This window comes from Salmo trutta, chromosome 3, assembly GCF_901001165.1.
Source record: "Salmo trutta chromosome 3, fSalTru1.1, whole genome shotgun sequence".
NCBI classification, from domain to species: Eukaryota; Metazoa; Chordata; class Actinopteri; order Salmoniformes; family Salmonidae; genus Salmo; species Salmo trutta.
The window spans coordinates 37973629-37988708 of NC_042959.1; the positions used below are offsets into that span (position 1 = coordinate 37973629).

Below are 15080 nucleotides of genomic sequence, written 5' to 3' on the forward strand. Positions count from 1 at the left end.
CCGTGAAATGCTTACTTAAAAGCCCTTACCAACAATGCAGTTCAAGAAATTAAGAAAATATTTACTGAATAAACTAAAGTAAAAAATAAAATAAAAAGTAACACAATAAAGTAACAATAACGAGGCTATATAGAGGGGGTACTGGTACCGAGTCAATGTACGTGGGTACAGGTTAGTTGAGGTAATTTGTACATGTAGGTAGAGGTAAAGTATGACTGCATAGATAATAAACAGCGAGTAGCAGCAGTGTGAAAATGAAAGGGGGGGGGGGGGGGGGGGGGTGCAATGTAAATTGTCCAGATGGCCATTTAATTAATTGTTCAGCAGTCTTGGGGTTAGAAGCTGTTCAGGAGCCTTTTGGACCTAGACTTTATTACATAACATCTTTGAAAGATACTACAATTTTGGTAGTTTACTGGTGAACTTCTAAGGTTTCCAGTAATCTATCCTCCCTTTGCAACCCTAGTCAGATGGAGAAAGTGCAGGCTTTGCTGACTTGTTTGTGCAGAGCCTTGACAGCCATTAAGCCTGGCAGCGACAGCTCCCATCAAATCTAAATATACCCTCCATCATACATCCTGCTCCTTGGAAAGTATTTTTCATGGGGCACAAAAATAAACTCCAGTGATGAAGACTAGTGTCCTATAGACACGCTGTTTGGCGAGGTTTGAGACTGTGTGAACAGGTGTTTGTGCCATAATGACCGTCTGAGGGAGGTAGCAGGGTCACAGACCTCCCTCCTCCTACCCTCCACCTGTCCTCCTCCTCTCACCCTTTCACCTCTCCAACTCATGAGTGTCAGCCTGCATGCCTTCCCTCACAACACCACCAGGCCAGGCAGGCCTGTAAACCTTTGTCCCAAATGTCACCCTTTTCCCGAGAGTGCACACATTTTGACCAGACCCCGTAAGGACCAGGGACCACTATATAGGGACTAGGGTGCCATTTGGGACTGCTTCAGAACCAGAGGATCAACAGCCCCTGGGTCCAACCTGTTCTCATTGTCATAGTCCATCTTCTCCAGCCAGACCTGTCCTGAGGAGCCTGTGGACATTATTTATGAGGGCTATCAGGCCACTGCATGCCACAGAAACCTGCCGCTCTTATGTGTCAACGGAACTCTTGCTGTCTCTTTCATGAGGGCGGTTGAGTGAAAGCCCAGTATTCATCATGGACACACAACCAGACGTTTACATGGTTAACGGCACCCCACAAGGTGGACACCTGCTCCTGTCTGTGCCCATCAAAACAAGTGCCTCCTACTACTTCTATTCCATATACCCACTCCTGGTATTGCGATCTACTCCTTGCTTTATTTTGAGTAGCTTATCACTTTATGTCCATTGCTCTCAGCTACCTCCCATCCCCTTCGCATCTTAGTTACTTTTTACTGCCCCCTCGCGACCTTATTACCTCATCTCACTACCTGATTTGTCAAGGCTATAGGCACCGGCACCATATACTGTATTTAGCATATATTACTCTGATAGGCAGGTACTACACTGCTTGGAGTATGATGTCCATGCGACCTAGATAACATAACATATATTATCAGTTCTCAGCCACAGTACTTGGACAGGCTTCTCATCTTACATTCCTAGGAGTTCTGACACACTTTCCACCCAGGAAAGATTACTTTCATCGCAACTTAACTGTGGCAATGATAAATGGGTCACGCAAGATGGGATTAAGAGCAAACCTGACCCGCTTCCTGCTAGTGGACACAGTGAAGCATTCTCAGAACACATGGCACTCGCTGGACTGTCGTCGTCAGTTCAGACAGTCCTGTGACCTTACTCAGGATGTATGTGATTTTGTAACTGTGTGTGTGTGTGTGTGTGTGTGTGTGTGTGTGTGTGTGTGTGTGTGTGTGTGTGTGTGTGTGTGTGTGTGTGTGTGTGTGTGTGTGTGTTCACTCAGTGACAAACATAGATATGAGCGAGCAGAAGTAAACTGCTAAAGAGGGCCTGTGATTCAGTGTGTGGGTGTGGCCTGGCCAGTAGCCACCCTGTCCCCCTAGGTGAGCTCCAGTCAGAGCTATTAAAGAACCAGCCCTGTCAGTGAGCCAGCCCAGCCATTGGGCTATGATTGAATAGGATGTCAGTGGGTACCAAGCGGACATAGGGGTGATGTGCAGGTTATATAAAAGCCAGTGGATGACAGGTGGGTGGGGGGGGGGGGGGGCTGCTGTGTTATAGTCAGTTTTTACTGGCCGTTGGTTGGGGAAGCCTGCCCCCCTCGGGTCAGGTGATTGGCCAGCGGTGTTGGTTGCCCGGTTGCGTCAAGCAGCCCTGTATTTGAGCAGGGTTCTGGATTGTTTACTGCAGCACTTTTCAGCAGAGAGTCCCGAGCCCAACACGACGCAGCAAGCCAGCTGAGGACAGAGCTCTCCACAATATGTACCCAGGGAGTCAGGTTTTGCTCTTCGACCTTCTCATACAGACTTTATCGCCAATAAGCGCTCAGTCTGGATAACCAGAGAACCCACCAAACAAACGTCAGGCTTGATAAACAAAACAACACGACTAACCAAGCTGAACCGACAACCGGTGAAAATGGCGTGTGAAATTCTGCTGCTCAGGTAAAGCCATGGGGGGGGGATTGTAACAGTGTGTGTACATTGTCATGTTCAATTTTTGAGATGTATTCAGTATGTGGGGATGCGGGGCTATTTGTGGCGTATGATGATTTATGATAACTTAATGCAGCCCCATGGTATCTCTGATGGTTCATGACCGGTTAACCTTTACGGATGAACTTGTTAAGGGTTCACATTACATCGCGGGGGGTGGGTGTGGGGGGGGTGTTTGGTGTTTAAGATTGACTGACCAATTCTACAAATCTCACGGGAGGATGCTGGTCTGCGTAACCGACACGTTTAGTTTTAATCCTCAGATTGTGTATCAAGGGGAAAACAGGTGTTTACGAGCTGAAGAGTGATGCCTGGTAGAGAGTGTGTGGGCTTTTCTTCAAGTACCTGCTGAAACTGTGATGTATGGCAAGCACACTGCGGCGCTACTCTCTGCCAGAACCAGTACATAACCTACAGACGCAGTGCTGAGCAGAGCAACACTGCTGAATCACAACTACCTGGCTACCTCTTCAACTGCTGCGACTCAGCCACTCATACTAATAGCAGGACTGTGTGTGTGTGTGTGTGTGTGTGTGTGTGTGTGTGTGTGTGTGTGTGTTTACAGTATGTGTTCATATGACAGCTGACTATGGGATGATGAAGCTAAATTGCGGAGTTGGAGGAAGCTCGTTGTTTCCTGGAGCTTTGCCTCTGGTGATCTTTTAGTTGGGCAGCAGATCACACACTGATCTCTCATTAGAACAGCAATAGACATCAGTAGGTCCTCAGCTAGCTACCTTACTGAACTCCTGTCGGTGTTACCAGTCAGGCGGTGGTATCCTAGGATGTCTCTTCATCCGGCACTGTTAAGTAACCTTATTAGTTAGTGGAAGGAAATACGGACTGTTAAGCAACCGCCTTAGTCAGTGGACCAGAAGTCCACAATAGGCATCAGCAGTTCCCTTAAGATTCATCTTACTGCAATTCTATTCCTATCTGTCATACCCATGGTTCTCCATGACGTGACTAGGCCAGACGCTGTTAAGCTACCTCTATTTTGAAAGGAGAACGCTGGTCTGACCTACCACTAGAGCCCTTTGCCCTGAGGTCAGGTCAACATACTACAAAGAGCTATGTGGCAGATTATATGGCATTCCTCCTTATCCAAATCACTTTGGCAAAGCTGGTACGGTTATTCCACCTCATTAGGTTAGCCGATTGCGTGAGGCACTCCAGGGCTTTTTAAAAGCTGGTAAAGCTTTTTTGTCTCTGACTCCAAAAACCTTGGCTGGTGTTCCGTCTAGTCACACAAACCGATTTCTCCACAGCCTGGGAATCAGGCCTGAGCTGAGTCAGTCTGATCTGATTCAGAACAAGTAATAGAATAATCCAGAGTGTTTGAGAGGGAGATGCGCAGTAACAGATATCTCTGTGCTGTGCTCGCTGGCCTGTGTGTGGCCACATCCAACAGTGCGCTCTCATTGTTTCCAAGGCAGAGCGAGAAGGTTCGACTTACAGAACATTGCTGACTCTAAAATGACTACTACCTTGGAGTCGGTGAGATGGAATGGTGTTATGTCATCTAAAATTGGTAGACAAATAGTCAACTCTCTTTCTCTATTGATCCACACTGGCAATTTCACTGGCCAAAGTCCAAATGCAGGCATCAATGTGGAGGTGTGCTGGAACTTTTACGTGACTCTTCTCACAGGGTCGATCTGTATGTTCAACTTAACTGTCAGAACAGGAGGTGTGATGGTGGGCGTCTGGGCGTCTGGCCTGTGTTGTCTGACAGCCTGAGGCTTCAGTGTTTAATGCCTCTTAGTGCAGTATCTCACTGTACGGCTCTGTACAGCTCTTCAAGGACACAATGTCAGTCAGTGCGGAATCCGAGCGCTGCCTTTTTCTCAGTAAACAAGAAGAGGGGGAGGGGTGACTGTGTAAATAATTAAGGTGCTATTGATGTGATTTGAGCTGCTGGGCAGATGCAGAGACTGAGGTGTGAGCCAAAGGGATGTATCTTTAACGCTAGAGAGAGAGCACTCTGAATCCTATTGGCGTATGTAGGTCCTGTTGGGGCTTGGCTGTGAAAAGCGATACTGGAGATGGACCACACGTTCTAACATTCTGTGGCGGGTCTGAGTCTGAGAATCCTTACTGTCAGTGGTTTCAAAGCTGGAGCCTAACTAAGGGTCCAGTGGGATAGCATAAGATAGGGCAGGCTAGACTGTCTCTAGGTAGCAGCCATCTCCCAGGTTTAGCTGGTTAATAGATAGGATGATTCTAACTATATACACTGGTGGATGGAACTGTTGACAGGAATAGGCCAACACCATCCTACAGTTAAACTTTGTGCCTGTTTGTGCGTGTTTGTTTGTGTTGCTTGCGTGAGGAGTTGACCCACCTTGTCAATATCAACCTTTAGAGTGCCAGTCCCCCCCCTAGGTGCCCTGTTAGTTGCCCCCCCCCAAAGGAGACCGCTAAACCCAACACGGGCGTTAACAGCGACGGGATAACCAGCCGGGCCGGTGCGTTATGCAAGCTCAGATTCCTGGCATTGTTTATGAGGCAGGCGAGCGCAGACTGCTGAATCAACCGGCCCCTTCTTCCTGTCACAAGCAACGGCACTGCCTGATGAGAGGCAGGCTGTGTCCTGTTTGACATTTGCCCACATCAATGGAATGGTCCCTGTTTTTGTGTGGCGGGTACAGAAAGGGGACGCTATTTACAGTAAATGGGCCTCTGCCTACCCGCCAGCCCACTGTACACCCTTGGCGGCGCCTGGGAGTAGCTATTGAGAGGCGCGAATTGAATGACATAAAGAAAGAACATGCGTGTGTGCGTGCTCTCATGCAGTGCTCTCCAGAGGTGTGTGTGAACTCCCTTGATACCCGGCCCTTTGGATGTACTTCCCCTCCCTAGGTAGAACTGTTGCATAACTGGCCCAGATTAGGACCCAGCTGAACTGAGGCCATGACCTGTTGGGTCACCCCACTGCTCATATAGTTTCCAATGGAATACACTCAGAGAAGGTCCTGGTTGAACAGGGAGGACGAATGCGAGTAGGTGGTTCATGATGTTCTAATGTTGCTTTCTGTTTCCTCCCAGTTCACACATCTCCCCCATCAGCGTTCTTCCAGGATCTGCAGAGTAAGTACTTCTTCTAAATCACCACGTACCCCTTTTTAACAGCAGGCGCTTCAACCCTATAGCCATTTGAATGATTTAGTGAAAATGTTTTGCTTTTAGCAACAATGTCCCCCCCCCCAAAATACAATTTCTGCCATACCTTAATGCACTAAATCAAGTGTGAAATCAAAGGATCCCCCAAAACGTGTAAACCGCTTTCTGGTTAGACTAGGTTTTTCAAAGACGTAGATAAAAGCTCATTGTTAATCCACTGAGGAGGAGTTGAAGGGAAGGGGAGGAGCAAGCCATGTCAACCCATCACCAAACCATTTGCGTCACAAAACATTGAGACTTGAGCACGTCCATCACATGACATGCCTTCTCTGCTTCCTCTGTGGGTGTAGAGAAGGGGCGAGTGACGCTGTTGACTGGTCGCTAATGGATTGTAGCTTCAGGAGGCTTGTGCAATGTGCATCAGCTGGTGGTTAACTTCAGGGCTAGTAATGCATTAGCTATAGCTGGTGGCTAGCTCCAGGCATAGTAAATCTTATGCATTAGCTATAGCTGGTGGCTAGCTTCAGGCATAGTAAACCTTATGCATTAGATATAGCTGGTGGCTAGCTTCAGGGCTAGTAATGCATTCGCTAGGCTATAGCTTCCAGCTAGATTTTACAGACTACACAGTCCCGTGTTTGTTCACTAAAGCTAAGCCTTTATCCGTGGGTTTTAAACTTCAGAAGCCAAAGAATACAGTAGAGTTCCGTACAGCTAAATGAGCAGGGAGTTTTGGTGCTTAGTTCAGATAGCGCTGGATTTATGTATCTCAGGACTCTAGAGCACAGGACTGTTCCCTTTTTTAGTCAGAGTTCCCTGCATGACCTTATTAAACGTGACAGAGAGCAGGAAATGGGTCGCCGAGCGGTTGAACTCCTCTGCTAATATTCACTCATTAGATGGGTTCAGAGGGTTCTTACTTTGCCAACAGAAGTTAATACGTTTTGCTTGTGTTGTTCCCCGCAGCATTATAGAGAGGACCATCCGCGCCGCGGTGGAACAGCACTTCTTTGACCTCAAGAGCTCCATCGACCAGGACATCAGCAGCTATGAGAGCCAAGGGTGAGCAGTGAACACACACACTTGTGCTCAATCTCACACTACACGCACATAATGCCCATACATGACGCAAATATTTTCACACATGTACAGAACGTGCATGGAATGTATCCATTTTCATACGAACATACTCACTTTAGCCACACACTCTAACATGCATTCCCTTGTCACCCATACTGTTGCCTAACACTGGGCGGCAGGCAGCTCCAGAAAGTTCATGTTACCGCAGTTGACAGTGAGCAATGCTGATAGTTGCTTAGTTAATGACTTGTTTGGTTTCCACAGCGCGGGCCCCAGTGAAAAGCAGGTGACGGGGCCAGGGCCATTTGATGGCCATGGAGAGGAGGGTCCGTGTACGAGTAAGGAGGGCCCCGCAAGCAGTCCCCTGTCAGCCCCAGAGACAGAGAGGCACACTGAACACAGCCCACAGGCCCAACAGGTCAGTTATACAGTCAGTCAGTCACTCCAGGTCACCGGAGAGCGACACACACCCACATCCCAGACAAACAACTCCGCAAGCTCTGGCCGTAAACAGAATATTTAACATTTACCATACCGAGCCCTGTCGCTGAATAGCGGCTATCACTTTATTACAAGGTTGATGCTTGTTCTACTGTATCAGCAGGGCCTTTTGTGTGACCCATAACAAAGATGTCATTCTCCTGGGAGGGCCGAGGTGGTGGGGGGACAAGGGAAGGCTTGTCAGATACAGACTGTCTTCTGTTCTCCCCGAGCACAGTCAGTCTTTCTTGATAACATCATCATAGATAAGAGATGAGAGACAATTCCATGAACTTTAGATATCCTACATAGAATCAGATTTAGCCTATATAGCATAAAATTACAGGTCATGGATTGGAGGGGGGTGGAAGAGAGACATGGAGGTGGGAACCATTTTAGCTCTCCTGGCTAGTAACCTTGGATAGAGGCTGGCTGAACCCTAGATAAAATGGCAGCTAGTTTCCGCTGACATCTGGCCCACCCTCTCCTCCTATTCTTCACCACCACAGACCTGGCTCCTGGCTGGGCTCCACAGCCACTCAGCCCAGAGGTGGGACCCTCTATGAATTGGGTCACCCTCTTTTTAAATAGTCCGCTTGCCCCCAAAGAATGACTGCAACATCTGTTCAGACCTCAAACACTCCTCCCACCCCACTCATACATACATACACACACTGTATGCAGTTCAACCAGGTCCATCTCCACCTACTTTGTAAAAATGGAGGCCACCCTCCAGGAATTCAAGCTAGCGTCTCATCAATATAATGAGTGTGGCTCAGTTGGTAGAGCATGGTGTTTGCAACGCCAGGGTTGTGGGTTCGATTCCCACGGGGGACCAGTACGGGGGGAGAATTTTTTTTAATGAAATGTATGCATTCACTACTGTAAGTCGCTCTGGATAAGAGTGTCTGCTAAATGACTAAAATGTATAACTTTAAAAAAAAAAACGTTTGCTATTGACGCAGCCTCCGTTTGATAGTCTACATGTTGGGCTGTGCTTCAGGGTACTGTTTCATGTTGGGTTTTTAAGCTTGGCAAGTGGATGCTCTTCAATGTGTCAATTGTGATCAAGAAATGAGGTAAATCTAATCCTTGATATGTTGTTTCTGCGTGTTTTCTCCTAGGAGGTCCAGGATTGTGACTCCCAAGGCGCGATCCTGGAGGAGAGTTCTGGAATGGACCTGGATGCCGCAGAGGCTCTTGTTGATGCAGAGAACAATATCAACACTGCCAGGTTGGCTTTAAACCGTTTTAACAGTATTACTACACAACACAATTACCTCAACTGCTTAAACACCAGGCTTTGCTGTCTTCCCAGAGAAGGCTGATGGCTGGCATTCAATGAAACAAGCTAATCATACTGTTGTATGCTAATCGGGACTTGGGGAATTTGTTGCTGTTTTATTTGGTTATGTACAACACAAACAGCCATAGCACGGCTTTGAAAAGTTTTTGACTTTGCTGCGATGAGGCGTTCTTCTGTTGAGACTTTCTTGTGCTGCTGAGTGGAGGACACTTGACATGTTGTCTATTCTAATCAGTTGGATAGGGTTTTGTCCTCCCTCAGCTCACCATTGGGGTCAACGTGAAGCAAGCGTACTCGCACAGAAGCCTGCCAGTAGTCGTCAGTCAGCTGGTCAATGGTCACTATCATGCATTGTGCATAATGCGTTGTGTTCAATAGCCATAGCAAAAACGCATTTCAAACCGGCCAGTACTCATGTCTCTCTCTCTCGTTGCAGGCAAGAAAGCCAATCCTGTGACAAGATGGACCAGGCCGATCTCATCACCTGTGTAAGTGTCTCTGGCAACCCCTTCCTCTCTCCTTCACATGACTAATGTGTGTTGAACACTGTCTAACCCTCCTATCTCTCTCCCTCTCTCTCTCTCTCTCTCCATCCAGGACTCTGTTGAGTGTGACCAGAACCCCAACACAGAGGCCAGGGGGTACCCCTACCACCCTGCCAGCTCGCACCACCTCCAACTCAGCCGCATCTTCCCCCACAGCCAGTGGGAAGGTAACTTTCTTACCATTGTTGTTTTGTGCTTTATAGACCAATGTTCCACAGGGGACAGTTAGGATAGTGATAGAGTGAAGTTAGTTGAAACGAAAACAAAATGCATTTTCAGGTAAACCCGGATGCTAATTATTTGAATGATGGGTTGTGGTAGCTAGGCATGAAAGTGCCTTAGAAAGTAGTTTAAGCTCCAGCTGGTTGCCTCAAACCTCGGCTCACGGCGGTGTTCTCTGCTATATCGCTCTCCCTCCCTCTCTACTGCATTAGCACCATCCCTAAACCATCTCCCCCTCATAGACTTCACATGTACAGTGCCTTCGGAAAGTATTCAGACCCCTTGAATTGTTCCACGTTTTGTTACGTTACAGCCATATTCTAAAATGTATTCAATAAATCAATTTGCTCAGCAATCTACACACAATACCCCATATTGACAAAGCAAAAACAGGTTTTTAGAAATTTGTGCAAATGTATTAAAAAATAAAAAATGGATACCTTATTTACATTAGTATTCAGACCCTTTGCTATGAGATTCAAAATTGAGCTCAACAAGGTTCTTTGGTCTGATGAAACCAAGATTGAACTCTTTGGCCTGAATGCTAAGTGTCATGTCTGGAGGAAACCTGGCACCATCCCTACGGTGAAGCATGGTGGTGGCAGCATTATACTGCGGGTATGTTTTTCAGCTGCAGGGACTGGGAGACTAGTCACGATCGAGGCAAAGATGAACGGAGCAAAGTACAGAGAGATCTTTGATGAAAACCTGCTCCAGAGCGATCAGGACCTCAGACTGGGGCGAACATTCACCTTCCAACAGGACAACAATCCTAAGCACACAGCCAAGACAATGCAGGAGTGGCTTCAGGACAAGTCTCTGAATGTCCTTGAGTGGCCCAGCCAGAGCCCGGACCTGAACCCGATCGAACATCTCTGGAGAGACCTGAAAATAGCTGTGCAGCGACGCTCCCCATCCAACCTCACCGAGCTTAAGAGGATCTGCAGAGAAGAATGGGAGAAACTCCCCAAATGCAGGTGTGCCAAGCTTGTAGCGTCATAGCAAAGAAGACTCAAGACTATAATCGCTGCCAAAGGTGCTTCAACAAAGTATTGAGTAAAGGGTCTGAATACTTATGTAAATGTAATATTTCAGTTTTAAATGTTTTATTAATTTGCAAACATTTCTAAAAACCTGTTCTTGCTTTGACATTATGGAGTATTGTGTGTAATTTGATGAGGGGGAAAAAACGATTTAATCAATTTTAGAATAAGACTGTAACCTAACAAAATGTGGAAAAGTCAAGGGGTCAGAATACTTTCTGAAGGCACTGTATTCACCTGCAAGGGAGAGGCCATGGTAAGTAGGAGATCATTCATTCATTCATTCTTCTTCCCTCTCTTTAGTAATCCAGGCCTTCAGAGAGACTAATCCAGAGAGCTCGCGCTCGCTCTCTTCCTCTCCTGGGCGACCCACTTAGGGCTAGCTGATTCTTTGTTGTTAATCACACAATGAGTCAGTCAAGTTCATCACACCTCACAAGTATCTTATAGTTCCAGAGAGGAAGGCCACTAGCCCCATAGAGTAAACCTTCTCCTGCCCCACACCTGCTCCAGTGTTGACCCTTCACGTGTGTCAGTGCACCACTTCCGCGTGCAGAAAATCCCCAAACACCACCCTCAGTAATTCAATTTATGTGCAAGTTATAAGTGCCACTTGATGCACCAGGCCACAAGTGTTTTGCTGTTGTCTTCCAACTCTCCATCCTTCTCTCTCCTATCTCTAGATGTGTCCAGAATGACAGTGTGCTTTCCCTGGCCCTATCCCGGGACATTATCTGTATATCTGTGTGTTTGTGTCCTGTCTCTTTAGATCCTGGAACTACAGTGCTGGCAATGGTAACATTTTTCTCCAACTTATCCATTGACTCATGTTACGTTCCGAGACTCATCTGTGTTTATTTTTGTGTCCCGGCCAGACCCAGTGCCAGCCTACAAGTCATGGCAGGACGAGAGTGACTCTGGCGAGGCCCAGCTGTCCCCCCTGGCGGGGCGCATGGTGCCCTTGCCCCACGAGGAGGACGCTCACCCCCTTATGGCCCGCCGGTTCCTGGACTTTGGCCACAGCCAACGGTTCCTGCAGCACTCCGACCCCGACGCAACCTCGCCCACCAAAGCCCACCACTCCCTGGGGAGGTGAGACCACACACACACACTGACAAATCAGGAATGGTAATTTGTGCAGACATGACAGGCAGCTTTGATGTTTTCATGTTTAGCTATTCTAGCTGATGAACAGATTGCCTATGGCTCATTATGATTCTTCGTTATGATTCCTGTATAAGCAGTGTTTCAAAGAGGATATGTGCTTTACACACTGTATGTAGAGCATAGATGGGCTTTTGCATTGAGACTGCAGGTGCAGGTCAACCACCTCCTCTCTCACTTGCCTCCGTCGTTGTGTCCCCCTCATCTAGGCCTCGCCGTGCCTCCTTCAGTTCCAAAGAGAGCGGTTTGAGGAATGACTCGGTCTCCCACCAGCTCACTAAAAAACTACAGAGCCTCAAGAAGAAGATCAAACAATTTGAGGAACAGTTTGAGAACGAGAGGAACTACAAGGTAAGAGGGATACTTCAATATGAGGAACAAGTTAGTGTTGAGAAATATTGAGTAGTTTAGTGTTGCTAGTTTCATACTTCACCATTAGACTCGGATACTTCTATTCACTGTCCTCCACTTCCCCAAGCCGTCTCATGGAGATAGAGCAGCTAACCCAAAAGTCCTCAAGTGGATGACAGACCTCACCAAAATCCGCAAACAGTTGAAAGGTAAGAGCAGTCTCTGTGTCTGTATGGTCACGTTAGGGGGAGTGGGAGGGTGCTTGGTTCCATGACAGGGATGGGGTGGGCTCGGCGGGGCGGGGCGGGTGAACTTCTGTGTGCCATCCTGTTCCTCCCCTGGGCAGCCTGGTCCTGCCCTGACCCACCTGCCCGCCTGACTGCCCAGTTGTGGCAGAGCTGGGTCAGTCTCACATCACTGCATGCATGCGTGTTAGAGTACACACCAACTGTGGCTCTCACATGTGGCCTTCCTTCACTGTGTTGGTCCATTTGTGAAAGTCCTCCCCCACCCCCCTCCACCCATCTATATCCATTCCATATGAACGCCCCCCCCAATCAGGAGATGCAAAGCCGAATAAGTTTCTCTCTCTTCTTTAAAATAAAAAAAAAACGGACGTCCCTCATCGGCAGGAAGACCGCATCTCTTTCCCAAAGGGTCCCTGAGGCACCAGGCGGTGCTTCAGTCATACAGACGTCACCACCCCTCCTCCTCCGCCCCGAACACATCCCATTTTACACTTGCACGCCCCCTCACTGCCTGTAGACAGGCACCCTACCTATGTAAGTACACTCTAACAGCAGTAAGTAGAAACCAAAAACACTTCCAACTTGTTAAGTTTGAACTGCAGGTAGACTCTCTTTGCCTCTTCTTATAGCTCTTTTCCTCTCACTTTCTCTTTTTCTCTACCTCTATTACTCTTGTGCGTTCTCTCTCTATCTGTTTGATGCGCTCCACTGGTCATACAGAAGCACATCCCACAGTCTCAGGGGTTTGGCAGTGTGTCATGTACTCTGTAGTGTTGTCATTTGGGTGTGAATTCTGCGGTGAGCATCTTTGTGGGTGGGAGTCTAGCCAATGTGTGGAAGCTGGATTCCTTGAATGGACATGGTCCTTGAGAACATGCCTTTTTATGACATTGCAAAAATACCTCCGTGCAGACAGACTGGTTTGTTTCATTTGCTGCTCATCCATCCTCTCCTGTGGTTTCAGACAGACCTGTAGTAGTGGGTAGTTTGGCATGTTTGTGTGGGTGTGTGGTTGGTCGTCAGGGCTATCCCCTTTTTCGGTCTCTGGCAGACAGACAGACATGAGGACTCGTGGCAGCTGCAATAACATCCCATCAAGCACCTGCATGCCCACTTTCAACTGTGTAAACTAACCGCTCTGTTCCTCAGTCACCCTCATGTCTCTCCTCTCCCCCCCCCCCCCCAGATGCCAAACACAAAGCTGAGCTGACTGAGCTGACTCCTCAGACTCGGCCACGAAGCAACACCTTGCCCAAGAGCTTTGGTTCCACCCTGGCAGTCCACGAGGTTGTTGAAGAAGCCAAGGGCCACCGGCCCACCAAAGAGGAGACCCTGGACCTCATCCAGCGCCGCGTCAAGGGCAAGAGAGAGGAGGACGGCTGGCCAGAGGACATCAAGGTGAGACTGGTGAAAATACAGTCTTAGAGAGGCCGTAGAGACACTTGGAATAGAACCCTACAGCTACACAGTCCAATGAGTCCTGTCCTCAGACATACATTTACAAGCGTCAATCGATATTATGTCAATTGCTTATGTTTCCTTTCTCTCCATGTAGAAAATGACCAAGGAGGAGCTGTCGTGTGAGAAGACGGTCCTACAGAAGAACCTCCTGCACTACGAGGGACTGCACGGCCGACCTGTGACCAGAGAGGAGAGGCTGGTGGTCAAACCGCTGTACGACCGCTACCGTCTGGTCAAGCAGATGCTCACCCGCGTCAGCATCACCCCCATCATCGCTTCCCCCTCCAGCAAAAGACGCAACCAGACCCTGCAGCCCATCATCGAGGGCGAGACGGCCCACTTCTGCGACGAGATCGAGGAGGAGGAGGAGGAGGAGGAGGAGGAGGGCGAGGAGGAGGCTATAGCCGAGGAGGTCCAGAGCTCAGGGTCGGAGGTGATCATGGCTCTAGACCCAGTGTGCCAGCCCCAGACCAGCTCCCAGAGAGACAGAGACAGCCTGCTCAGGCCCAAGATGGAGGAGACCTCTGGGAAACTGGCCCTGGACCTGCGCCTGTCCAGCTCCAACGCCTCATCCATGTGAGCACAGACACACTTGCAAACATCCACTACACTCAAAATTCACAACAGCCTCCTCAATAATCTTAATACAGTAACCAGTGTAACTCTGCCATGTTTGCTACACATTAACACAACTGAACATCCACACAAACGCGATCGGCCGTTGAGGTTAAATGGGCTCTGGCCGTCATATGACGTCTATTTAAAGCACCTGGAATGGGGTTCATATCTACTACAGTCGCTGGTCTTAGGAGCTCAAGCAGGATAAAGCAGTAATCTGGTTAGGGGCGTAAGCTAGCTCATAGCCCCGGGCAAGCAGCAGAGAGAGCTGCCAGGCCAGCTCTAAGCCCAGGCAGCAGGGCTGGTTCAGGTGCCATGACCCAAGGTCCTAACCTAACCTGACCTCTGTAATCTGGTCTCGGTATGCCCTGGCCACAGCTTGACCTGCTTCCATGCCCAACGCAGGGCCACTGCCAGGTCATTTCCTGTCCCTGAACTCACACCGACTTCCTATTTTGATATGAGGCCCCTCACTTAGTGCGCTAATGTAGACCTTCTGTATCCCGTAGGCCCGAACTCCTGGAGCAGCTGTGGAAGACCCGGGCAGAGAAGAAGAAGCTGAGGAAGACGATCCGCGAGTTTGAAGACGAGTTCTACCAGCAGAACGGCAGGTCGGTACACACGCACACAAACACAGTCCTACAAAACAGTGGTGCTGAAGCTTCAGCACCTGCCTCAACAACAGTCTTGGTGACCAAGGAAGATGATTGGTTGAGTAGTCTCAGACGAGCCCTGTTTGATCATAACTTATTTACAACAACTGCTTGTTTGTTGATGATTGTGCAACCCCTTGGGATGCAGTAAACG

General features: G+C 48.5%; 1 protein-coding gene across 3 annotated transcripts in view; it reads left to right on the forward strand.

Moving 5' to 3' along the window:
- Positions 1-15080, forward strand: part of LOC115174779 (protein FAM13B) — a 76694-nt gene that overhangs the window by 57610 nt on the left and 4004 nt on the right. For 2 of the 3 annotated variants that reach the window (XM_029733671.1, XM_029733680.1), the window contains 13 exons: positions 5681-5722; positions 6722-6817; positions 7100-7253; positions 8440-8549; positions 9058-9109; positions 9219-9333; positions 11307-11523; positions 11805-11946; positions 12074-12155; positions 12579-12728; positions 13381-13592; positions 13750-14231; positions 14783-14884. In XM_029733671.1, the coding sequence (XP_029589531.1) occupies positions 5681-5722; positions 6722-6817; positions 7100-7253; positions 8440-8549; positions 9058-9109; positions 9219-9333; positions 11307-11523; positions 11805-11946; positions 12074-12155; positions 12579-12728; positions 13381-13592; positions 13750-14231; positions 14783-14884 (1956 nt within the window). The remainder of the gene's footprint in view (positions 1-5680; positions 5723-6721; positions 6818-7099; positions 7254-8439; positions 8550-9057; positions 9110-9218; positions 9334-11306; positions 11524-11804; positions 11947-12073; positions 12156-12578; positions 12729-13380; positions 13593-13749; positions 14232-14782; positions 14885-15080) is intronic. The other variant, XM_029733690.1, reaches the window with a different exon arrangement.